Source organism: Aspergillus brasiliensis, assembly GCF_001889945.1.
Source record: "Aspergillus brasiliensis CBS 101740 unplaced genomic scaffold ASPBRscaffold_6, whole genome shotgun sequence".
NCBI classification, from domain to species: Eukaryota; Fungi; Ascomycota; class Eurotiomycetes; order Eurotiales; family Aspergillaceae; genus Aspergillus; species Aspergillus brasiliensis.
The window spans coordinates 1,561,844-1,585,497 of NW_027137447.1; the positions used below are offsets into that span (position 1 = coordinate 1,561,844).

The 23,654-nt window shown below is 51.4% G+C and overlaps 10 protein-coding genes across 10 annotated transcripts; 6 read left to right on the plus strand and 4 right to left on the minus strand.

Moving 5' to 3' along the window:
* Positions 1 to 144: 144 nt before the first annotated feature.
* ASPBRDRAFT_675005 (uncharacterized protein) lies at positions 145 to 2,789 on the plus strand (the record flags this gene model as incomplete). The annotated part of the gene is made up of 8 exons (XM_067628903.1): positions 145 to 281; positions 340 to 434; positions 486 to 629; positions 688 to 1,217; positions 1,268 to 1,538; positions 1,592 to 1,767; positions 1,819 to 2,002; positions 2,054 to 2,789. The coding sequence occupies 8 exons, from the start codon at positions 145 to 147 to the stop codon at positions 2,377 to 2,379; spliced, it is 1,863 nt and encodes a 620-aa protein (XP_067479330.1). The 3' UTR covers positions 2,380 to 2,789.
* A 207-nt stretch (positions 2,790 to 2,996) lies between these two features.
* ASPBRDRAFT_30429 (uncharacterized protein) lies at positions 2,997 to 3,338 on the plus strand (the record flags this gene model as incomplete). The annotated part of the gene is made up of 1 exon (XM_067622778.1): positions 2,997 to 3,338. The coding sequence occupies one exon, from the start codon at positions 2,997 to 2,999 to the stop codon at positions 3,336 to 3,338; it is 342 nt and encodes a 113-aa protein (XP_067479331.1).
* Positions 3,339 to 3,753: 415 nt separating this feature from the next.
* ASPBRDRAFT_43479 (uncharacterized protein) lies at positions 3,754 to 5,539 on the plus strand. Its single transcript, XM_067625008.1, has 3 exons — positions 3,754 to 4,026; positions 4,099 to 5,280; positions 5,345 to 5,539. The coding sequence occupies exon 2, from the start codon at positions 4,116 to 4,118 to the stop codon at positions 5,106 to 5,108; it is 993 nt and encodes a 330-aa protein (XP_067479332.1). The 5' UTR covers positions 3,754 to 4,026; positions 4,099 to 4,115; the 3' UTR covers positions 5,109 to 5,280; positions 5,345 to 5,539.
* A 210-nt stretch (positions 5,540 to 5,749) lies between these two features.
* Positions 5,750 to 7,586, plus strand: ASPBRDRAFT_153069 (epoxide hydrolase family protein). Its single transcript, XM_067619354.1, has 8 exons — positions 5,750 to 6,088; positions 6,142 to 6,275; positions 6,335 to 6,607; positions 6,657 to 6,665; positions 6,713 to 6,902; positions 6,960 to 7,080; positions 7,156 to 7,320; positions 7,377 to 7,586. Exons 1-8 carry the CDS (start codon positions 5,868 to 5,870, stop codon positions 7,458 to 7,460), a joined length of 1,197 nt encoding a protein of 398 aa, XP_067479333.1. The 5' UTR covers positions 5,750 to 5,867; the 3' UTR covers positions 7,461 to 7,586.
* Positions 7,587 to 7,877: 291 nt separating this feature from the next.
* Positions 7,878 to 9,047, plus strand: ASPBRDRAFT_196203 (putative oxidative stress response protein Oxr1; the record flags this gene model as incomplete). The annotated part of the gene is made up of 2 exons (XM_067620960.1): positions 7,878 to 8,851; positions 8,903 to 9,047. 2 exons carry the CDS (start codon positions 7,878 to 7,880, stop codon positions 9,045 to 9,047), a joined length of 1,119 nt encoding a protein of 372 aa, XP_067479334.1.
* A 497-nt stretch (positions 9,048 to 9,544) lies between these two features.
* On the minus strand, positions 9,545 to 12,134 carry ASPBRDRAFT_126357 (uncharacterized protein; the record flags this gene model as incomplete). The annotated part of the gene is made up of 2 exons (XM_067617859.1): positions 9,545 to 10,363; positions 10,416 to 12,134. The coding sequence occupies 2 exons, from the start codon at positions 12,132 to 12,134 to the stop codon at positions 9,545 to 9,547; spliced, it is 2,538 nt and encodes an 845-aa protein (XP_067479335.1).
* A 583-nt stretch (positions 12,135 to 12,717) lies between these two features.
* trm10 (tRNA (guanine(9)-N(1))-methyltransferase) lies at positions 12,718 to 13,971 on the minus strand (the record flags this gene model as incomplete). Its single annotated transcript, XM_067622779.1, has 1 exon — positions 12,718 to 13,971. The coding sequence occupies one exon, from the start codon at positions 13,969 to 13,971 to the stop codon at positions 12,718 to 12,720; it is 1,254 nt and encodes a 417-aa protein (XP_067479336.1).
* A 328-nt stretch (positions 13,972 to 14,299) lies between these two features.
* Positions 14,300 to 15,238, plus strand: ASPBRDRAFT_43482 (putative NADH-ubiquinone oxidoreductase subunit GRIM-19). Its single transcript, XM_067625009.1, has 4 exons — positions 14,300 to 14,405; positions 14,541 to 14,647; positions 14,726 to 14,878; positions 14,940 to 15,238. The coding sequence occupies exons 1-4, from the start codon at positions 14,355 to 14,357 to the stop codon at positions 14,986 to 14,988; spliced, it is 360 nt and encodes a 119-aa protein (XP_067479337.1). The 5' UTR covers positions 14,300 to 14,354; the 3' UTR covers positions 14,989 to 15,238.
* A 282-nt stretch (positions 15,239 to 15,520) lies between these two features.
* ASPBRDRAFT_125710 (karyopherin MSN5) lies at positions 15,521 to 19,743 on the minus strand (the record flags this gene model as incomplete). The annotated part of the gene is made up of 11 exons (XM_067617813.1): positions 15,521 to 16,197; positions 16,255 to 16,853; positions 16,902 to 17,044; positions 17,094 to 17,352; positions 17,401 to 17,504; positions 17,554 to 17,778; positions 17,840 to 17,911; positions 17,960 to 18,084; positions 18,134 to 18,605; positions 18,662 to 18,850; positions 18,916 to 19,743. 11 exons carry the CDS (start codon positions 19,741 to 19,743, stop codon positions 15,521 to 15,523), a joined length of 3,693 nt encoding a protein of 1,230 aa, XP_067479338.1.
* A 1,009-nt stretch (positions 19,744 to 20,752) lies between these two features.
* On the minus strand, positions 20,753 to 23,213 carry ASPBRDRAFT_196208 (sterylglucosidase 1; the record flags this gene model as incomplete). The annotated part of the gene is made up of 4 exons (XM_067620961.1): positions 20,753 to 21,406; positions 21,475 to 21,793; positions 21,840 to 22,771; positions 22,830 to 23,213. The coding sequence occupies 4 exons, from the start codon at positions 23,211 to 23,213 to the stop codon at positions 20,753 to 20,755; spliced, it is 2,289 nt and encodes a 762-aa protein (XP_067479339.1).
* Between the last annotated feature and the right edge of the window lie 441 nt (positions 23,214 to 23,654).

Here is a 23,654-nt window from a genome sequence, read left to right on the forward strand (position 1 = left end):
CTCTTCACAACCTCTCTTTCAATTCTCGTTTCTGAAGTTTACGCACAAAATGAAAAAGAGTTCAGTGGCAGGCATTGGACAAGCCAGGAAGAGATCAGCCAATGGGTAAGTATCATGGGAGAGATGAGCTATCTACCAACGCTAATGATCTGCCTAAGATGCGTGCGATGCCGCAGACAGAAGAGTAAATGCCCTGGAACACAACCTTGCTTTAGCTGCAGCAGTCGGAATCTCCCCTGCGTCTTCGATGACATGACCCAAAAGGTTCTGGTGACACGGAGGTGGGCCACGCCAGGTCTAACCATTGCCTACGATCAACTGATGATTGGAGCTACTTAGGCACATTGCGGATTCGAAGCAGAAAGCAGCACAGGTGAAAGAGAGTACGAGTGACGATCACACATCTTCTACATTGACTTCCAACTTTAGTACTCGTTAGTCTCCCTCAATGCCTTGGCCACCTAGCCAATGCTAACATATTGTAGGCCCAGCTCCTAGTGAGATTTCTCCAGATAACCTGCCTGATAACTACTATACTCCCTCAGAACGCGACAAATCTGATTCCGAATTGGTGAACCCACTAGCTTCCGGGCCACCTGCCTCCATGTCACCAGGTAATGCGAGAACATGTATGTTGACATCACTGTCATAAGCTGAAGCAATATCTAACATTCCTTGACTTATTAGGGACAGCTTCCAGTTCGTCCTTTGTTCGTCGCGTACTCAGTGTGGTCCACGAACATGTTCATAAAGTGCCACTGCCATCCGAAGCGCTGGCTTTGGAGAGGACTGCGTATGATTTAGGCTGGGACGGATCTCGAACAGATCCAATTCCAGAGAGCCCGGTCATTCCAAGCCTCGACCATGCCAAATACCTGATCAATTCCGTCAAGTTTCGCTGCGGGCAATTATACCACTTGTTCGATGACAGTGACTTCATGAAATCACTTTACAATTTCTACTCCGAAGATAAGCAGACAAGAACCAGAGGCCTGTGGTACATCCATTTTCTTCTCATTATAGCTTTCGGGAAAATGTTCACTCAAGTAAAGATCCATGAGAGGAGGCCCCCAGGGATAGACTATTTTGTCAGAGCTTTGCAGAACCTGCCGGATCACACCCTTCTCTATTCCTCACCGATGATATCAACCGAAATTCTATGCTGCATTGCTCTCTTTTACCAATCGCTTGATTGCCGAAGTGCTTCCCACAGTTATGTCAGGCTCTCCATCAGATATCTATCGAATACATAGCTAACTGGGTACAGGTGGGCCAAGCGATGAGAATGGCCATGGCTCATGGCATGCATACCTGTATGACCGTCACGGAACTGGAGCAGGATAGTGTTGAGCGGTGCCGGAAGATATGGTGGACTGTCTATATTCTGGACAGACACATGGCATCTATTCAGGGGCTTCCCCAGTCAATCGACGACCGCTTCATTCAAACTAAGTTGCCCTCTTCTGTGGGGTCGGAAGATATCACAGCCTTAGACATGAACATCAGATTGTGCCGGAGCATTGCTGATTTCAACGCCAGTAAGGTTCCTATTCCGTTTCTGAATTCGATGGTCTTGCTCAAAGCCCTGCAGCAGTATATGTCAATGACGGCAAGTTTGACGGAAGCTTTGTATTAAACATCAATGCAGCAGTATCCAATCTAACAGAGCTGGGATGTGAACTTGACAAGTCGTTTCCTCTGCATCAAGAAGGGGCAGATGTCGGGCTCTCCCGAGTATCAGCATATCTGCACCTATATTATGAGCAAGTGAGATCATCTTCCTACTCCTAGTCAGCCTTTTCCTATTGACTCAATCAGGGCATAATTTTGGCTACCAGACCTGTGCTGTTTTACCTTCTAACATTTCGAATTGGGTCTGAGGAACCATGTGCTCAAACATTCCTCACCATACAGAATGCTAAATATTTGGTCAAGATGTGCTTGGACTCTGCGCATCACAGCATAAGAATCCTCCATGCTTTAGCATCTCAGGGGCTCCTGGGTAATGAAAATGTCCTACTAATATGGTTCTCGGGCTAACTTAGATGACTAGAGACCTTCCTCACTAATGATCTAGAATCGCTATTTACTTCCACGGTGGTACTTTCAATAGCGTCAGCAATGAGTTCTCAATTGGTAACCCACGATTCGTGGTGGTGTGGAACAGCGAGGCTCATCTTTCAGAATATGGTCGATGCTGGAAACCAGATGGCACATTTGCGGCGCTCAGAACTTCAGCAGCTAGGAACACTACTTTCTCTCTTGTCATGCCAGGACCAGGATGGGCCATCCACTTCCGATGAAGTTTCCCAACAACTTGCAGCAAGACCTCAGCCGCCTTTCTCCAAAACAGGCGATACAGCACGTCCTGTCGCATAGGGCTCCTCCGCTGATCACTTCTTGGCGGGCGAAGCCACACCAGCAACGGGATTGTGTCTTGGAGCCACCTGTTTACCTTCGCTTGAATGATGGCTACGAATTCGATCGGAATGTATGAGGCAGAATGGGTGTCGACGGTGACCGACAACTATGACATTTGGTAGCTGCTTAGTGTACCTATATACGCTTGGGTAGCTGGACATCTCAAGTGTTATCTTTCCTCCCAAAATGACACGCGCTACCTATAACACACACTAGCTATCGGGCTACCCTTGATAACGTCTCAAAACCGCCCTTCCAGCCATCACATCAGTCAGACTCACTCCGACGCTTTCATATACAACAAACCCTTCCTCCATAAACCTCTCCAAGCGTCGAATACCTCATCGACAGATGCCTCCTTCATCCTCCTACTCTTTAAAGCAAGCATTTCCCCCAAAATCCTCACCGGTCAGCACTCTGCACGACCTCCGCACACACTTGAGCATACTCTCTATCATCCACCAGCACCATCCTCCTCCCTCAACCCCAGAACCATCCTCGCATGCCACAGTGCCTGCACTTCCCCACCAAATATCACTGTATCTGATACCACTTCCCGCCAGGAGAACGGAACCATGGCGCTCATGGATGTCCGGTATCCTATAATCTCTTCCGCGGGTACGATACCCGTTGCATTGCTGAGGGAATCCAGCATGACTAGGATATCCTCGATAGGGTGGTGCTACCCTTTTCTGGTTTTGGGCATTTGGAGCTGGCCCGACGACAAGCTTGGCGCCGATGCTTTGAGGGGAGGTGAAGGGGTGGAAGAGGGTGTGTTAACTGTTGGGGCAGGTTATGGATGGCTCTTGGGTGGGCTGGTGGTGCTGTTCGGGGGTAATGCAGAAGTCGAGCAGGGCTTCGGTGATGGATATCAGGAAGTGGTGAATTCGGGGTATGTGAGGGTTATGAGGAGATGATGGGGTTGGGGAGGTAGTGCATTTTGCCTTAGGACTACGGCTGTTGCTTCTGTCCGCAATTGAAGGAGGGGTGTGGAGATGAGTGTAGTAGTGGGATGAAGGATGACTTAAAGAAATGGCAGTTGTCTTAGAGAACGGAGGTCATAAAAATAGGCATATGCGGAGTATGGATGCATCTAAATAGGATGCTGCACTAGGTAGGCCTAGATGCCGATTCATTGGGAGTGTTGCCGTAGTGTTGCGGACTGCATCCGGTATTTTGCCGATTGATATCGCAACGGAGATCTTACGGAATCGAATAACTTGAGCTCATGTGAGATGTGAATATATTAGCGGCCTACCTATGATCTTTTTTGTTCACTAAACAGTGAGAGGCAATGGCAATCCGTAATTTACTGGCCAGGCCTGGATGTATTTGACAAGGCTGGCAGAACATGAGTACCCACTCCACCCCAAGTCGTGTCAATTACCATGTCTATCTTCGTCTTTTCAATATCCGTGCAAAAAGTAGTGATCAGCATAGGAACTGATTGGCGAGCAAGGTGAACAAAGCGAAATCCCCAGCAGGCTGAGCTAGCTGAGTGTCAACGCTAACAACCGAGCCGGTGTGTTAGATAGTAGCGCCGGTTGGTCCGCTCGTCTAAACATGTATAGCGATGGACGGGACTAAAGATAGCCTGCCAGGGGTCTTCGCCCACGAACATCAGCATATAAATATGTGACTGAAGCACCCACTCTCCTCAATGTCTAGCACACTTACCTACAGCCTCATCCACAATGGGAGCCCAATTCTCTCAATTCTTCCCTCCCCGCCCAACCTTCACCCCCGATGAGCTCCCCCAGCAATCGGGCAAAGTAATGCTCATCACCGGTGGCGCATCAGGCATCGGCTTCGAAGTAGCCAAAGTTCTATACCGCAAAGGCGCCAAAGTCTACATAGCAGGACGCTCAGAATCTGCCGCTCAAGCAGCCATCCAGGCTATCCAGCAATCCGTCCCGGAGACTACCAAACACAGCTCAGGCGAGCTACATTTCCTCGAACTCCATCTAGACGACCTGACAACCATCAAATCCACCGCATCTACCTTTAAGAGCAAAGAATCCAAACTCGACCTCCTCTTCAACAATGCCGGCGTGTCCCAACCCCCTCTAGGCAGCGTCTCCAAACAAGGCATCGAGCTCCAACTCGCAACGAACTGTCTGGGCCCATTCCTCCTCACCCAGCTTTTATCTCCCCTCCTCGAAGCAGCGGCATCATCTGTCTCTGAGTCCACCATTTCGGGGTCCGTCCGCGTCATCTGGACAAGCAGTCAAGCCGTCGAGCTCTCCGCTCCGCCCGAGGGCATCATCATGTCGGAGCTGACGAACCCACCCAAAGACGCTGTGCGGAACTATGTCACCTCCAAGCTGGGCAACTGGTTCCTCGCTACGGAAATGGCCCGGAGATACGGCGACAAAGGGATTGTCAGCGCGGCGCAGAATCCGGGCGCAGCTAATACCAATCTCCTGAGGAATGCGCGCTGGATGAAGATTCTCTCTTGGCCGCTGCTGCATAGTCCGGCTTTGGCAGCTCATACGGTGTTGTATGCGGGGTTGTCGGGGGATCTGGGACTGGAGAATAATGGTGCGTATGTGATTCCTTGGGGGAGGATTCATGATGCTGTGGCGCCGACGTTGTTGGATGCGATGAAGAGGAAGGAGGAAGGGGGGACGGGGAGGGCGTGTGAGTTTTGGGAGTTTTGTGTGGAGAGTACGAGGGATTATATGTAGATAGAATTGGAAGATGTCTCCGCTTCCTCAGGAAAGATGTTTATTGTTGTCTCAGCTGTCCAATTTATCCCCGTGTGAAGTCTTCAGCGGTTGCTTGATATCTGAGAGTTTACTGCCCTTGTTCGTTGTATCGAACTGCGGAGGCATGTGGAAGTACGTTCTCGTGATATCTCTAATTAATTGAGTTAGACTAGTGAGCAACCCAAAATCTAACTTTATATCAGAGCTGAGCTTACTGGTAGACCCGAAGTAATCCAATTAGCTACGATCCTTCTTTAGCTCTGCGCGCTGATGATGGCCTTGTACCATGTCGATTTGTTGGTTTCGACGAAATTGATTGGGTCGTCAAGTTACCATCTAGGTACTCTTTATGTTCAATACTATTGATCAGGAGGTGTATTGAAGAATCGGGAATAGGAGTAGTCTCAAGGTTCTTAGATAATTATTAGCTGCACCCATCCGCATTAGGAGAAGAGGTGGTGTTTGCTGACTCGATGCCAGAGTGCCAGACAATGCGGGTGATGCCAAGATGGCTAAAGGTTTCATAATCATGGTGGTTTTGTCCAATCCTTGTCTTGTGGCATCTGCGTGATGCTCAATGGAGGAGAAACAATCAGCAGTGCACAGCAGAGAAGGTGAGCCTCGGACCAGGCGTGACCCCGCCCAGCATGCATTGATTACTTTTCATCCCCTCATTTCTCACTAAACTTCTATTCCTCAGTTCTACTCAATTCTACATCTATCTAGCTTCAACTCATCATGTCTGCTCCATTCAGCAAGTTTCCATCTTCAGCGACAATCTCCCCTACTCCATTTACTGTCTCCATCCCCGATGAACAGGTGGATGAGCTGAAGACCCTCATCCGACTGTCCAAAATCGCTCCTCCCACCTATGAGAGCCTGCAATCAGATGGCCAGTTTGGCGTCACTTCCGAATGGCTGACAGCTATGCGGGAGAAATGGGTCTCGGAGTTTGACTGGTCTCGATTGTCTGTCTGCTTCATCGATGGGTAATGCTGATAGGTCAATTTAGGCGAACATTTGAAGCTCGAGTGAACTCTTTCCCGCAGTTTACTACGGAGATTGAGGGCCTCACGGTGCACTTTGCAGCTCTGTTCTCCCAGAGGGAGGATGCTGTGCCCATTGCTTTGCTCCATGGGTGGCCCGGTACGTATATACTTTGTCCTAGCCTACGATGTTCAAGCTGGTCTTATAAGTCACCGCAGGCAGCTTCGTCGAATTTTACCCCGTCCTCCAGCTGTTCCGTGAGGAGTACACTCCGGAAACCTTGCCTTTTCACCTAATCGTCCCCTCGTTTCCCGGGTATACATTCTCGTCTGGTCCCCCGCTGGACAAGGATTTCGGCTTGGTTGACATGGCCCGGGTCGTGGACCAGTTGATGAAGGACCTCGGGTTCGGCAATGGCTACGTTGTTCAGGGAGGCGATATTGGTGCTTTTGTTGGACGACTCCTGGGCGTAAGCTTCGAGGCCTGCAAGGGTTAGTGCTGCTTCTTCATCGAGGATGTTGTCATTACTAACTTCACCAGCGGTTCATTGTAAGTGACAAGTCTCAAATTTATTTACTAGGCACCAACCAGTATAGTGAACCTGTGCGCAATGAGATCTCCCCCTGAAGGCCTATCAACTGAAAGCTTAACTGCGGCGGAGAAAGAAGGAATTGCGCGAATGGAGAAATTCATGACCAATGGCATAGCTTATGCCTTGGAGCACAGTAGTCGGCCCAGTACGATCGGCCATGTGCTGTCCAGCAGTCCGATCGCTTTACTTGCATGGTGGGTTTGCTTTTTCTGCACCAACCTAGATTATAGTTCCTGACAGGCTGCATCCAGGGTTGGTGAGAAATACCTTCAATGGGTGGACGAGCCCCTCCCATCTGCGACCATCCTTGAGATGGTAAGCCTGTATTGGCTCACTGAGAGTTTTCCGCGAGCTATTTATTCCTACCGTGAGGTATGTTCGAATAATGCGACCTGAAGTGACAGTACTTCTATAGTAAGTTGGTGTCTGGCGTGGCTGACAGTGCAGACTACACCAACGGCTACGGTGCCCAAGGGAGCGACTATACTGCAGAACGAATTATATATCCACAAGCCGTTCGGATTCTCGTTCTTCCCCAAGGACCTTTGTCCCGTGCCCCGAAGCTGGATTGCGACCACAGGAGATCTAGTATTCTTCCGGGATCATGCCGAGGTAGGATAATCCCAGTATAAGTTTGTGTGTTGAAAATCTGACGTTGATCGACACAGGGAGGACACTTTGCCGCACTGGAGCGTCCACGCGAGCTCAAGGCCGATCTGACGGCGTTTGTCGAGCAGGTGTGGCAGAAGTAGGATTGACAGTAAATCAGTAATTAGCAGATAGTTGTATGTCAGTAGTCCAATTGATAGTATGTATTCTGACTTGAATAATAGTATAATCATTGGTGTGTGCCGTGACCCGAACACGCACGACTCATTACTGGAAGTAGCAAGGAAACCTCCGTATAGAAAAGAAGCTCACCCGCTGATCCGCACAGCGTGACGAACATCAAACAATTAATTTATCTCCTCCTGCATCTCCCCATCGTCTTATCTTCCCTCTTCTTTCTCTGCTCTCCACCACATCATCTTCTCCTCCCCTTCCCTATCTCCACCTCTCCGTCCATCTCAATTGCATGATCTCCCCCTTTCTCCATTATTAATTTCCCCCTCTCCTCCCTACTATTACACTAATCCTCAACCCAAAATAACCCACGTCACTCCTCCCGCATGTCGTCCTCTTCAAGCTCGAGATCTGGATCTCGACCTCCCCCGACATCCAGCAGCACCAACGCAACTACTCCCTCCTCCCTCCAACAATCCGCCGCCTCCTACTTCTCCTACCCCGTCACCCACGTCGTCTCAGGCCTCTACCGCCGCCTCACCGACCCCTCCACCACCACCTCCAACAACACCAACATGCGCCGCAAGACCGCCAATGATAATACCAACAACAACAACCCCGTCTTCACCCCGATACGCACCGCCTCTCCCTTCCAACCACCCCCCTTGACCCCTCTCACCCTCTCCGACCCCTCCACCCTGCTCACACGCTCCCTCGCCGAGGAAATCCGCCTCCTGGTGCCCCCGCGCCTCCAACTCTGCAACACCTGGCACCTCGCCTACAGCCTCGACCGCGACGGCGCCTCCCTCTCCACCCTCTACGATAACTGCCGCGACATCGCCTCCACCCGCAGTCCCCGCGCCGGCTACGTCCTCGTCATCAGAGATGCCTCGCCCTCCTCGAACGCCGTCTTCGGCGCCTACATGACGGACCCCCCGCACCCGAACTCACATTACTACGGCACGGGCGAGTGTTTCCTCTGGAGAGCGAGCGTATTGCCACCTGCCACTGCTATGCTTAGTACATTCGGGAATGGGAACAACAGCGTGGCAGATGGGACCGGGACCGGACAGGGCGGGGTAGAGGCCGATCTGTTAGAGAAGGCTGGATTACCACTGCCTCCGAGCGCGGATACGACGAACGCGGGGCGTTCGACGACTCTCCGGCGCGGAGAGGGCGAGAAGTGGCTTTCTCCTACTTCTTCTACTTCTGGTGGTGCTGGAACTGGGACTGGAACTGGGAGTGGACGGACCAGTGGGACAGTCACGCCGGAGCAGATCCGCTTCAAGGCGTTCCCGTATAGCGGGGTTAATGATTATATGATGTTTTGTGAGACGGGGTTTTTGAGTTTGGGTGGAGGGTATGTATTCCTTCTCCCCCCCTTTCCCTTGCAACAAGCTAATCAGAGCAGTGACGGACACTACGGCCTGTGGGTCGACTCGAGCCTGGAAAAAGGCGTCAGTGCGTCATGCCAGACCTTCGGGAATGAGCCGCTCTCGGATGAGGGCGTCAAGTTCGATATTATCGGTGTGGAGGTGTGGTATGTTGGGTCTTGAGCTGTATACCAACTAACTTTGCCGCTGTAATGGAATGGAATTGAGTTGTGTGACTATCATCTGCTGGCAGAATGGTCGATAATCATGGTCTGGTTGGGTGGTTGGTGCTCTTGGGACTGGATGTGCAACTGCTGGCGTCAATTGCCTGCGGTGAGATAGTTGCTATTAGGGGATTGAAGGCAGCGCCGCTACAGGTACAGGATATCTGTTGACAAGGAGCGCTACGCATACTATATACTACGTGTGGCCAGCCGGCCCAGAATGTCATCCATTAACCATTGTGCAATGTTCAGTCGTGATTCGTAGTATTAGCAGCTACTAGTAAGAGTACAAAATCAATGCTTAATTCCGCAGTGCAACCGTTCGCCATCCGTTCATATCACCGTGAAAGGACATTAAAGCGTTTCACAAAATATCAGAAAGTGTAAGAAGAAAAGATGTATGAAAGCCGAAAACATCAAACTCAAAAGGGTATTAACATGAAAAAGCCGACTCCATTAGTAAGGCGAGTTGACGATCTCGTCCCTGCCTAACCGGCTGCCCCATTGGGTCCTGCGACGCGGAGTGACGGGAGGTCCGGCGATACTCTCCCGAGTGGGCTTCATCAGACTCCTCTTGGCAACCATGTTGACTTCGTTGGGCAAGGCCACAATGACGTTCTTATCCGAGCCGAATCGGAAGTTGTCCGCCATCACGTCCTCGCCGTACCGCTTGATGGTGTAGGGGTCCTTGCGTCCGGCAACAACCTTCTTCAAGCTCCAGGTGACGATGAAAGGACCAGTGGCCGTGACAATCGAAGTTTCCTGACTGTCGACACCCGTGTTGAAACGCGCCTGGGTGAAGCTAATCGGCTTCTTCGTCTCGTGCTGGAACTGGGCCACATGGGCAGGCTGCAGACCCAGACGGCGAGGCTGCGGCTTGGAGTCCTTGGCAAATGAGCGCTCGAAGCCCAGCTTGCCTTCGTTCTTGCCCTCCTTCTGCAGTGAGTCGATAAGGAGGAGGTATGTCCGGCAGGTGGCAAGCACCCAGCGGCCGTCCGCAGACACATCCAGACCGATGATCGGCTCTCCCAGAGCAGGAATGTGCGTCTTAGCGTTGATTCCAAGACGGTCAAACATCCGGATATCACCCTTGTTGGAGGCAACAGCAAGGTATCCCTTCTCAGTGGTAGCCACGGAAGAGAATTCGTTCTTGCTGGCATACTGCTTCAGGTCGGTGTCCACCAACTTGTTTCCGTCGACACGGGGATCGATGCGGTAGAGGGCGTTCTTAGAAGCACCAATGAAGGGCTGTGCGGAGGTCATTTGAGCGAATTTCTAGGCAAGTTAGCAAATAGGTCACAGAACACAATGTAGAGAGGCTACTTACACTCTCAGGGGCAAAAGTAGTAACGGGAATGTCATCGTGGACCTTCCACTCATCCACAATCTTACCATACTCCAAGTCCATACGGTAAAGCGAGTTCGGGTCGTCACCGTTCTGAAGAATCATGTTGGTGTCTTCGGCGTGCAACATGACCTTCTTGGGGCTGAAGAGCTTGCCCCTGGGGGTCTCGACCTTGGAGATGTTGGTAGAGAACTCCAGGTTGTTGTCAGGAGTGTGCTTGAAGACGCCAATCTTGGAGCCACGGACGACAAAGGAGCGGTCATGCTTGTAACCGACAGCCAGTTGGGAGTTGACGTTTCCATCATCATCCCGTGTAACAACATCATCTTGCTCCTCGTCAGAGTCGTAGTGTTCGCTGCGTTGGCCATCATAGTGGTCTTCCTCTTCGTCCTCTTCCTCCTCCTCTTCGGCCTCAACTTCGCGTTCCTCTGCATCCTCCATTGTGAGATCCTGGAAGGCGTCCAGCACATACTCCCGTTCTTGATCCTTGACCTTCGTCCACTTCATCTCATTCAGCTGTTCCCACAGAGCCTGCATAAGACCCTCCTGGAATCTCTCCTCAGTCTCCTGGTCCTTGAAGCGCAAGAGCCAGGAGAACGCCGAGCCATCCTCACTGTAGGCATTGAAGATGAAAGACAGATACTCGAAGTTAAAAACGGGGTTGATGTCGGCGACGACAGCCTGTCCCAGCCACTCCTTGTCTTCTCCGCTGATCTGAAGCCAATACTTCCAGTCACCAATCTCAGAAACCGTTGCAGTCACGTTGGCCGCCTGCAAGACGAACGTTCCGCTCACAAAGTCGAACAGGTGAAGTTCAGCCTTCTCCTGGGCGAGGATCTCCCTAGCCTCAGGCTGCGCTGCAGAAGGGGGAGCAACCGTGGCTTCCTGCTCCGAGACCGCAGGCTTGATGTGTCCCTTGGACCGCGAGTACTCGACGTCCTTCACCATGGCGGCGGTCGACTCTCCAGATGTCAGTGACCGAGCAGGAGACCTTGCGGAAGAAGAGATGGGGCTTGCGGACGGAATAGGCTTCTCCTCCTGAAAAGAGAACTCTTGCAAATCTTCGCGGCTCACGTTCTGGGAGGTCCGTCGGTATGCGCGCTCGTACTGGCACTGAAGGGCGGCTAGCTCGAAGGTGGAAACCTTATCCGAAGGCACAGAGGGGTCGCAGACGAATTCGAAAAGGTCGCCGACGTCGCCACTCAGGTCTCTCCAGGCCAAGATCTTTGCTCCTCCTTCACGCACCTCGGAGCGGAAGTGGAGAGCCTGATCGAGCAGAAAGACCTTTTCGTCCTTGTCGAGGCTGTCACTGCCGCCTTGCTCGTCGTCCTCTTCTCCGAGCTCCTCTTCACCTTCCTCGTAGGCACGCTGGATGACGAGTTGGTACTGGAATTCCTGGCCGGTGCGTCTGATGGAAGCGGCGGCGTCCTTGAAGATGAGCTCCGAGTAGCCCTTGGGCGACAAAGGGCGAACGAGATAGAGTTGTCCCTGAGGAATCTCGATAATAGATTCCTTGGAAGAGTCTCCGAAGAGGTACTTGCTCACTAGACAAGTTCCGAGAGGATACGTCAGTATGAGAGGAACCAGTAAGTGATCAAAGCGGGAGGGGAGAGAGCAGGGAAGGAGGATGAGGGGAGGAGGGGCAGATGGCGGGGTAGGGAAGCCAAACTGAAGCCTAAGCTGCCCTCGAGAAAAAGGCATCCGAGAATGGAAGGGACTTACCGTTGCGGAGAACAAACATGGCTGGAGGTGCTGTGCTGCTCAGCAACAGCAACCTTGTTTACTGAACTTTGGGATAAGGTGGGTTGCTAGGGGCAGGGATTGAGGCAGGTCACCAGACAACCGAGGGGGACAGAAAGTAAACAGCAGAGGATGAGCCTTGGTCCGGGGGCAGAGTGAAGGAAGGCCAGGGCCCAGACAGCAAACAGAGCAAGGAGCAAGCGAGTCTCTGTGGATCTTCTGGAAGGAGGAAACGAAAAAAAGATGGAACGGCGATGTTGTTGTTGTTTTGGTTGCCGTCATCCATCGCCCGGTGGCAACCATGTGGCGGTGCACGTGTGGCGGCGCAATTATGTCATCACCCTACATCAGTCTTTCTAGTTTGTTAAACTACTTGACTAGTTAACTAGTCACTATGGAGCAATTAGCTACAAAGTACTCCGTATGAAGCATGGCTTCCTTGCTAGTCTGGAAGAAATGTAGATTGGCCAGCCACTTCTATGGTAGATGGCCCCATGGCAGCTTATAAGTTTGCATATATACACTATACTTGGCATCAAATCTCTCATTTAGCCTCCACAGGTGCCTCTGCCATCGCCTGATCAGGCTCCTCTGCAGCCTGCTGGGTCTCTTCAACAGCCTCATCAGTAGCCTCCTGAGCCTGCTCCAACGCCTCCTCCTCCTCCTTCTCTGCATTATCCTCCTCCGGCTGAGACCCTTCTGCCTCAACCGCCGACTCCTTCAACGTTCCACCCTTGCGCTGCGGAATAACAGCCAGGAACGCCTTTCCCCAATCGCCCAGCTCCAGCCACTTAAGCATAATCTCCACCACATGATTCGTAGCCAGCACCTGTCTGGACGCCATTTGAATATAATCCCCGATAGGCAACTTGGCCGTCTTAATCCCCTTCTCCACAGCCTGCTTATAACAAATCGCCTTATGCCGATTCTTATCCACCAACCCGCCAATAATATACGTACTGAACGGCTTCAACTCCGTTAACGTATTGGGACTATCACTGCTGAGATAGATCACCTCGCCATCCTCAGGCTTCATATCCGTCTTATCAGCAAATACCCCCTCCATCTTGCCCCCCGCAGGAACAACCATCCACTCCTTCGCCATCTCCGCCACCTGAGCAAAATCATCGGGCAGGATCCTGACTCCCTTCCAGTTCAAATAATGCTTATTCAACTTCGTGTCAAACCGCTCCTTGAGCTTCTTATTGAACGACGAAAACACCAAATGCGACCGATACACCGACCGGCTGTTATCCGAGTATGACCGCGTGATCTGCGACCCCAGTGAAATCCGCTCCTTCTCCAACATCAATTCATCGTATCCGCAGTCAATCACCAGGGTGAGCGGGAGCAGCGTCGACTTCCGGAAGCGTTCTTGGGTCCGTTCGTATTGCTTTTTGAGCTCGGCCTCTGTACCGTCCAACCGCGCTTGTTCGAAGGCTGCGCGGCGGCGCTCTTTGCGCGCCTGTCCACGTTCTTTGCGCTTTGCGCGCCGCTGGTCGCGCTGTTCGTCCCATTGTTCGCGGCGGCGTTGGCGCTTCATCTCCCGCTTGGAGATCTTGGGCGCTCCATCTTCGGTGGTGGTGGCTGCGGTAGTGCTGTCGGCGCCGCCTTGATTACTATCAATTTCGGATGTCATGGTAGGTTGCTCCTTGTCGCCATTGTCTGTACCGGCGGTAGCAGCCGTAGAGCCAGTATCATTGGCCTGCAGCGCACCGGTCATTCTGGGTTCAGAATCCTGAGACTCGTCGTGATCAAGCTTAGGAAGCTTTCTGGGCCGATCGTTGTCTTCCTCCATAGCGTAGGTACCAGAAAACCTCAATTAGCAATGATCCTTCTCCTCCCTTGTCACTGCAGTGCCAAAAAATAATTCCTTACAGGAACAAAGAAAAGAAAAGGAAGTGAATAGACAGTAAAGCTATAGACAAATTGCAAAGTGAAAGTAACGCTCAGCGGCTAAGTTACATCCAAAGTGCACCCCGCACACCCACCAATCAAAACCCCCTCAGCGCTCATTACCAAACCATGCACGTCTCACGTGACACAGCATCCCAAGTTCCCATCCGGCAACCGCATCATATCTCCCCCAGCACCGACGACTTTCTATCGAACCCTCAATTGAAAGGCTGCGGCACCCCTCCCCCCTCCTCTGTCTCGCCAGTCTTTCTCACCTCAGTCACCATGCCTCAGGATATGCCCCCGCAGGGGGGCTACTTGCCCGTGCAGTACAAGGTGCGTTAAAACAACAAGAAAACGACTGCCCCGATTGATCCGATTTCACACCCTACTTTCTATGATATCGATCGATACCTACATTCGAAGGGGTAGGGCCAATGGCTAATGAATCTCTGCTTTCCATATATATAGCGCAACATCCCTGCCCGTGGATTCCGCCCCATCTACTACCTCATCGGTATGCACCTGATTATGGGATACGGATACTACAAGCTCTTCTACGGTGTTCGTGAACAATAGTACGTCTGCCACCAATCTGGGAAATACCCAGAAGTAAAGCAGGGAAATGGATCATTGACAATTGGGGGAATAAACAGCGAACTCGCCCGTGAGAAGATGTGGGGCCGTATACACATCATGCCTCTCCTTCAGGCCGAGGAGGACCGTGATCAGGCTCGTCGGCACTTTGCTGACAAGGCTCGTGAGAAGGAGCTCCTTGGTACTGACGCCAAGATCTACAACTCGGACCGGTATGTTCTCAACCCTCGTTCAATTGGGCTGGGAAACGCGCTAATCACTATACGGATACAGCTTCGTCCGCCCTACCTTCACGTATACCCCCAGCAAGGTCACCCAATAAGCGCTTGGAAGATAATAAAATTTGCGTGCGTTCGATTATGTTGTCTTCTGTTTGCCCAGGTCGTCCCTTGTTTTGGGGGCGAGCGTCTTGCGCATGATCTGATCGGGGGGTTCATGTGCGAGCAAATGATGGGTTCGGAGTATTCAGTGATGGGCGTGTAGGCTGCGGTTCCGTGAGAATCAACAGGTGCACCGGGATAGTCAAGATGAGCTACTATTGTATGTTGTAGATATACCAACCAAACAGACCGGCCAGTTCCGCAATGCGTTTTGAGTGTTATTTGTATTTCTTTCTTTCTTTTTCTTGCCAATTGGCGTCTATCAATCGCTGCTACATTAGACTATGCTGCGTGGCTGCCATGACCTCCGGGGAGGCGTCTATGTGCTTTATATATGTGAAAAAAAAAAAAAAAGGTCAAAACCGCAAAAGGTGGCTGTGACGTCGAAGAGAAGGCATGATGTCAAGCCACCATACTATACAAGGGAAGACCTGCGTATGAGCGGCCGCCGCATCGAATCTATAGGGGAATATTTTAACCGAACAAGTCCGCGACACCGGCAAGGTCCGGTCCGTCGTTGATATCGACCTTGTGGTTTTGCTGGCCCTCCATCTCACCAGTACTCATGTACCTTTCCTGTAGCGCACTCCTGGCTTTGCGGCGCTCTTCACGAGAGCCCAGAATCTTACCCTGCTCGGCGATACTCACACCTCTAAGACCCTCCAGAAGATCCAAAATCAGCGCACGCTGCTGTCGCGCCGCCGAGGAACGAATAAGAGCGGCCTCTGCATTAGCAACCCGTTGTTCGTCCAGTCCAGGAAGACTGAGCATTACGGCCCGCGGGGTCGGGCTGGACGATCCATACAGGATCCAGATCGAAGCGATGAGCTGGGCAAGGTCTTTCTGCATGTCAACAAAATAAGGCTCGTGCACAGACGTGATGCAGGCTTTGAGCACCTCGGAAGAGATGAACTCGCGGATCGTCACGGTTGTTGCTGTATCATTGGGAGGCGCAAAGTCTTGAAGGATGGATCGAATCACGCGAGTGATGATACTGCAGCACCGCGTATCGCGCATTCGGAGGGCATGGGTACAGAAGAGCATCACAGGTTCAAAGATTTCGGGAGACGAAAGGACAAAATGCCGGATCGAATCAGAGAGCGCCGGTGCCGCCTGTGGCACGCTGGGATCTGCTGGCTCGTCGTCGGGGTCTGAAACAAGGCGTAAGCACACATTATGAAAATCACCATGGTACGGAGAAAACTTACCACCTCTCTGCGGGTCCAGAAGGCTTGCCACAAAGATCACTGCGGAGTATGTCAACTGCCGTAGGATACTCTCCGATTTCATCTCGTCAGTTAGATCGCCTTCTCCGAGGCCTTCCTTCTGACGTTCAATGGCGTCCCACTCAGATGTGACTTTCTTGTCGATATTTGTGAAGAGGGTGGAGAGCATTGGAGGCAGAAATTGGGACCGGAAGCGGACAGGGCAATCATCAATCAAGCATCTTGAAATGTTTAGAAGCACAGAGAACTGATGAGACGAAAGATGGGGGGAGTCCTTGAACAACGCCTGGGCTAGGGGGCCAGGAAGTTCTGCGAACCCATAGAAGTGCTCCCGCAGCCTACTCATGCTGAACAACATGGAGTAGCAGGATTCTCTAACTGCCCGAATCTTGCCTCTTACAGAGGACGCAAATCCCTCAAGAGAGGCTCTCGAGGCCGTGATCTTAGCATAAAACTCGTCGCGGCTTCCAGTGGAAATGCCAGCTTGCCAAAATCTATCGGTCAGAATACGCTCGACAACCCCGCGCATGTCGTGAGGCAAACCACCCCAGTTCTCCGGGTTGTGGAAGGCATGTGCGTTACTGTATGTGGTTAGCCGGAGATCTATGGCTGATGGGCAGAAGGCTTACCTGACAAGCTGCAGTAGGGTTGGCAAAATTGTTGGGATAATGTCATGCCAGATATTACAGGCCAATTCATACGCCTGATCTGTCTTCTTGAGCTTGTCCGAGGAAACAGCCAACATAGTCTTTGTGCCTCTCAAAGGCAATTGCTATTCAGATGTTAGCATCCGTTGGCGATAGAAATGCAGTTATTATTACCTGGAACTTCCTGGTCATCTCTTCTTGGATGAGCTTTCCCTCGGGATCCAGAGGCACGGATGACCAATCCTCAATTTTCGGCGCCTGTCGTGCTTGCATATATGGCCCGACACTCTGCAATCCGAGCATAACGCAGAAGCCTTCAAATGTCGAGCTCATATTACGGAACTCCTCTTCCTGCCAAGCGTGTTTGATGGGTTCCACGAAAGACACAAGTCGCGACTGACGGAGATACGGTTCGACGTTGTTTGCACGTTGCCTGCAAGGTCAGCACTAGAACGCTTGAAACGTTGTAATTGAGCCATACATGATGATGAGCAGAATCGAAGTCAGTTCCATTTGGAGCTTGTCATCTACCCGGTTGGCCATGCTGATCTCCTTGATCTTAGGCTCAAGTATGTCATAGAAAGTCTGACAGGAACAGTTAGCAGTGCTTAGAGCCATAGCTGAAATCGCTTACAGCAAAGTAATCAGCGTAACGCATAGCCAACCTCCGGAGTTCATGACTGGTCAAGCCGTGAAGTTCCTTGACAGACTCGGAGTACACTGGGTATTCCGGCTGGTCGGGTAGACGCGTCATGAGGATATACTCTAGAGCCTTGAGCGCAAAGCTGGGGGTCTTGTCGAGAGCCTTTGATGATATATCAACAACAAGCTTGATAACCCGCTGCTTGAGGATTGGATCCTGTAATGTAACATGAGTTAGGTAACCTGAATCATAACATCCGAGCGCAGGTCAGTCGAACCTCAAAGTTTCGCTGCATCAGCTTGAAAGCCCACGCCTCTAACATCTGTTCTAGTTCGCTCCGCTTTTGTTCCTAGAGTGGTGTTAGCTTGACAGAGATGGTTGGTTCCGAGTTTCGTACATCTTGCTGGGGCATCCTTCCATGCGCAGACACCCATTTATTGAATCCCTTCAACGTTGCCTCGACGACTGCAAACTGTGTGTCGGCACGCATCAGCGGCATCGAATTCTTCGAGAACGACTTGACTAATGCAGGAGTTAGCTAACAGCTCGAACCCGGGCGAGACATACGTACCGCTGAAAGGCTCCACTCCGGCGTAGAGATTGTCTAGGTTAGAGTCAACTTCCGATAAGATATGGAGAATTGCTTCCTGTGGTCTCTTCTGTACAATGCTTTCGATGATGGATGAGCAGTAACGCCTATAATTACCAACGAATGCATGTCTCTCGGGAACAGTATCAATATCCTCGTTCAAGAAAACAACCGTAGCATTCTCCGAATCAGATGGGAAAGACTCCCAACGAATCAATCGTTCGGTACAAATACTCAGCAGGGAGGGCACAAGGCCGGTGACCAAGTCTGTATTCCCGATTCTCTCCGATGCGATTAACTTAGACCACACATGAAGAACGGGAATCGAAATAGTAAGACTTTGGTTTTGAATAACGCTGACGGTGAGGTGGAAAAAGAACGGAAGGTTAAGACCCTGCACGCTTTCTAGAGCAAACGACTTTTCCTCAAGGAAACCCGCAACATATGATAGCATCTGTTCATGACGGGTTAGTAGACATCGACTGTAACAAGAGCAGTCTCATTGCATACCTCAGACAGCTTCTTACATATAGTATACCGTGTATCATCGACGTCATCAGGTCCAACGACGGACCATTCGTAGAGTTTTTGCAGCACGTTCAAAGACTCCGTTTCGTACATCACATGGACAAGTGGTTGGAAACCTTCGATGTCGACATTGGACCGACTGTATAAGGCATGCAGAGCTTCAACCGCGGCCTAGATTGGGTGACATTAGCATACGTGCTGCTCGCATGACCTTGAGAGGGTGAATTGAATCTTACCAGCAATACCTGTTCGTCATTACAGGTGAAAGCCCTGGCAATTGAAGGAACGCAGTTGGAAGAGAGGATTGCCTTGGGAATGGACCATGCAAGGACGGACTTGAGGGTCGCGAGAGCTTTGAGGGCAGAGTCTCTTGCTTGCTTCGAGTTTTGGATGTTCCCGATACAATCGGCCAGGAACCCACAGATGCGGGAAAGCCAGCCTTCCGGTCCACAGCGCAATTCAACACTGTCCTTCTTTGGGTGGATTTCCTCGAAGACCGACAGGGGGGTGCAGATCTCCACTAGAGCCCGATTGAGATCCGTGCCGCGTAGGGAAGAGACAGTGTCTTCGCGGTAGAAGATGTCTTCGGACAGGGTTTCTAGAATCGACAGCACTAATTCCTTGTGAACAAGACTAGCACCCCAAAATTGAACGAGCGTGGCGTCCATGTCATTCCAGTCCAAGGCCCAGCTCCGTTTGGCGACTTCGGCCCATAATTGAGGAATTTTATTGCGTATATACGGAGGATCTTCTGGCCGTACCGATTCCGCCAGCTTGAGCACCAGGCTTCTCAGCGCGTCAATCTGTTCCGAAGCCTCAAAGGAGGTGTGACGCAAGACATGATCTAGCAGACCCAAGCCGAAGTAGCGAACCAAGGGGTTGCTCTGATCGGGGGAAGCCAGCAGGAAACCATTACGGGCTGCAGATTTGCTTTCTTTCTGGGCTTCCACAAAGGTCAAGGCCTCCCTGCGTAGCTCATTTGTCGAGGAGGGGCTATGGATAAGCTCAAGGGCACGGATGATGTCGGCCATGCGGCCCTCCGATAGATCTGCCTCATCCGCCATGGATAGGATCTGACGGGACTAGTGCCGCCGGGGACGAGCGAAGGATAAGTATAGCGAACTGATTTTAACACACGACTTTCTCCAGTGGCACCAATGCCGGCATGATCTAGGCCTTTGCAAAGCCTTGGTCACTCTTCCCGATGGGAGAATCCGTCGTTGCGGGTCAGGTAGCACTGCGTTGGGCAAATAACAAACGCTGCCGCAATCAGCCTTCCAGAAAAGGTGGGCGACACACGGCAACCGCCTCCGAGGCAGTTGCGGCTCGGCGGAGCAGTGGTGTTTCTGGAATGAATGGGGATGTGGTTTCTGCCTAAAGAAAGGGTCTATGAGGAGGGGGAAGCAACCACGGGGAAACTAGGGAATGCTCCGAGTACGGAAATGAGGAATTGTCTCTCCTCTGGGTGCTTGTTGTGCTGAGGGGGAGCGGGAGAACCCGAATCTATCTCGTTTGATGGTTGATCTGGGGGAAAGGAAGAATGCAGAAGCGGAATAGGATAGGAAGTAAGTAGCAGTAGTGAGGAAAGTACCTTAAGGGACGAAGAGGATCGGGGAACAACAATAATAGAATGGTGAACCATTAATCAATCATAAATAGCTCACTGTGAATTTTCCACGCGCCGCCGCTCCAATCACCACACCGACTAGGCGGTCAGGGAGGGGCTTGCACCACTCACACGTCGCCCTGCCCTTCACCGCTTCCGGGGATTGGCCTTATCGATAAGGCCGTTCCCCCTCTCCGTCGCCCTACAGAAAAGGGGAGTTTATCTACCCCTTAACACATAGTACATACTAGTAGTCGGCTGAAGTCTTCCACCTAGGGACTATAACTGCACTTATGTGGCTATAGCTACTCTTTCATTGATTACACAGGCGCAGGAGAACAATTACTGTAGACTAATCAAGTGTGACTGATAAAATTGTGGTAAAACCGAAAACTCCATCCGAACAACTGAGAAAATATTGTCATCACAGATGCTATACCTGTATGCAATAGCGATGGTCCAGCCATCTACATCACCATGCATCCGCCTTTCTGGCATTGTTCGAGATAGCTCAAATCATCCGCCGACACACTACTCAGGTCGCCGGGTTTCCGCTTCACACCTTGGATCTTGATATCCTGCTCCCCTTCCATATGCCACCAGCGGAGTCGCTGCACCTTGATCGAGTTGATCTCTGTATACTCGATCTTCCATTCTCCACTGCTAACTGACACCACGGTTTGTGCATCAGGGAAATGGAACTCGGGCAAGTAAATCTCCGTTGCCACCTCGTCTCCCAGGATCCTCTTGCTGCCAACCAACGATAGGGTGAACGTGCAGTTACGCAGGTCAAACAGGTACTTCAAGACCTCTCCATACGTGTAGATTGGACTGGGTCGGATGAATGCCTCTCCAGCTCGGAATCCCAGTTTGTCTGCATTGGACTGGGTATATTCTGACGTAATGGATGGTGTGGGCAGCGCGTCCTTCAGATTATCGGGTCCAACCTGCTGGTGCTCCGGGTTGCCTTGACTCTCCGAGTAGGCGGGCGAATGAGGGTCGGGGTCCATTCGGGATTCGCCCTCCAGTGCCAGAAGTTTCCCACTCGGTAGCTCCAGGTCATCAAGGGAGTATATCGACAGATCTTCGCCGTTCCAGTTATCGCCCCACTCATGGTTGTTCTGTGAAGCGATGCAAGTAATGGTCAGACATATTCTCTTTCGAAGACAATTGCGGCGGCAATGCTTACCGTGGTTGTGTAGAGCCACAGCGTGAAGCCATTGCCTGTGCTCCCTTCTAGAGCGAAGTGGTTCGCATCCATCGCACTGACTTGGCTGCTATAATCGCCGGTCTTGTAGGCATGCTTGTCGTCCATGTCATACGGGATACCAATTTCGGTGAAAATCAGCGGATGATCCCCCATGTACGTGAGACTTTCATCACGGAGGAATTTTAGTTGATCTCGTAGGCAATTTCGAATGGCTGTCTCCCCAATCTTGACTGCAAAGGCCGGGGTGAGGTACTTTCCTCGAAGAACACCGATCACGTCCACATTATACAGTCGGTTCCTGTGCCTGTCAGCACCAGATAATATGTATCGAGCAGTTCACCTACCAGTGTTTTGTCAGGAGCGTCAGTCCGTCGTAATAGTGTACCGCATGGACCATGTTAGGGTCATCATCTACTGTTCCCTTCAAGTCCGGGGGGATTTCCATCACGGGCGGTTGACACAACATGATGGCCTCGGGCCAGATGCTTCGGAGAGCATCCCTGTAAGCCCGATAATGTTCCATGAAATAGGTATTGGTAAACCTGTCATAATTTAGGGGCTCTCCGGTCTGGGGCTTTTTGGAAAAGTAATCTTTTTGGAGAAGTTGGTCCGTCGACGGATCCCAAACACCATGTTGAGCCCAAAGACACTCGCCTAATTTCCAATCGGGGTCGCGCTTCCAGCCGTATTTTTGGTCATCATAATCAGCCGGCAGCCATGCAGATTCACCCTGAGGGTCTACAAGTTCTCTGCCGGTTTGATGAGGGCCAAAACTGCCAAAGTTCCAGGTTGCTTGCTCGCACGCTCGCCCCGACCCAGTCAGCATAGCTTGGAAAGCAGTGGGCGATGTGCCGAGCTGAAGCTGTTGCTCCGGAGGAATCACGGATATGTCCTGTACTCCAATAAGCCCGCGATGTGGCTCATTCATGCTCTCCCACCCGATAACGACTTCATTTTCAATGTCACCAGCCTCATGAATCTTCTGGGCGAAATACCGACACGCTGCAATGAAGTGCCCTTGCAGATAGTCCTGTATATTCATGCCGTTGATTATCGCCTTTGGAGCGAAGTCTCGGCCTCCCCAAAACAGGGTGAACATTGTCTGACTGACTAGTCGAGTATAGTTCGTGCTCCAGATCATTTTAGGGAACTCCGCTGGGATATCATATGTATTTTGGACAAGGGCAGCTTCGGTCTTCTTGAACGTCCGCGGGTTCAAGCCTGCCGCGTAGAGTGTCCAGGCTGGCGCACCGGAGCCTCCTGATAGCCTAGACCACTGCGCCTGTTCAGCAAGGGCTCTTATAACTAAGCAAGCATACTCATTTGAAACATACCACATCTTGGTGAGGATCCAGAAACACATAGAATTGGTACTGCTTGGCGATACGCAGGACTTCGACAGTAAATGCTATCCATTCATCATCGTACTTCCCGGGCCCTTCATGTTCAATCGCTTCCCAAGTGAAGATGTATCGCAGAGTGTTGTAACCCCATTTGCGTAGTCTGGCGAAGTGTGTATGAGCGTCGTCGAGGGAGAAAGGGCGACCGACGAAGGAAACGTTATCGGCGTCAAAGAAGTTATCGGAGACGTAGGACGGTGTATCAGGGTTCTTTGGGTATTTGCATTCGCCGGCCACGTTTATTCCTCTTAATGTAATCTCTCTATTGTGCGAGTCCTTGAAAGTCCGGCCATCAATTCGAAGTCGAAGAGGGCCCATGATTGCCAGTGGCAAGGAAGGTAGTAGGCAACAATGAAACGGCGGTGACGCTCCAAAAGTGATAGAAGGAGTGTAGATAGAGACGTCCACAGCCTCTCAGAGAATACTTAATACGGCTTAAAGTAGCGAGTCAGGTCGGATGACAGATAGGTTATTCTGGGAGTTGAGAGTCAGTATGGAGTACAGCAAGGATAGCCGGGGGACCGAATGAGGTGTCGATCGGGAATCCGCGCTAACCTTGCAGGAGCAGGTTGTCCAACCATAAAAGGGAGAGTTAACGAGAGTGAAGGCAGATATGGACCATAAATAAACGCACTTACCATCTATAACACCAGTCCAGCCCAGCAAAAATTCCCCTGGTGCCTGGAGAATCCGCTATAGAAGGTAAAGTGAATCAATCCAGTCTGCGGAGAGAGCATCGTCGTTTGGAGATAACGGGAA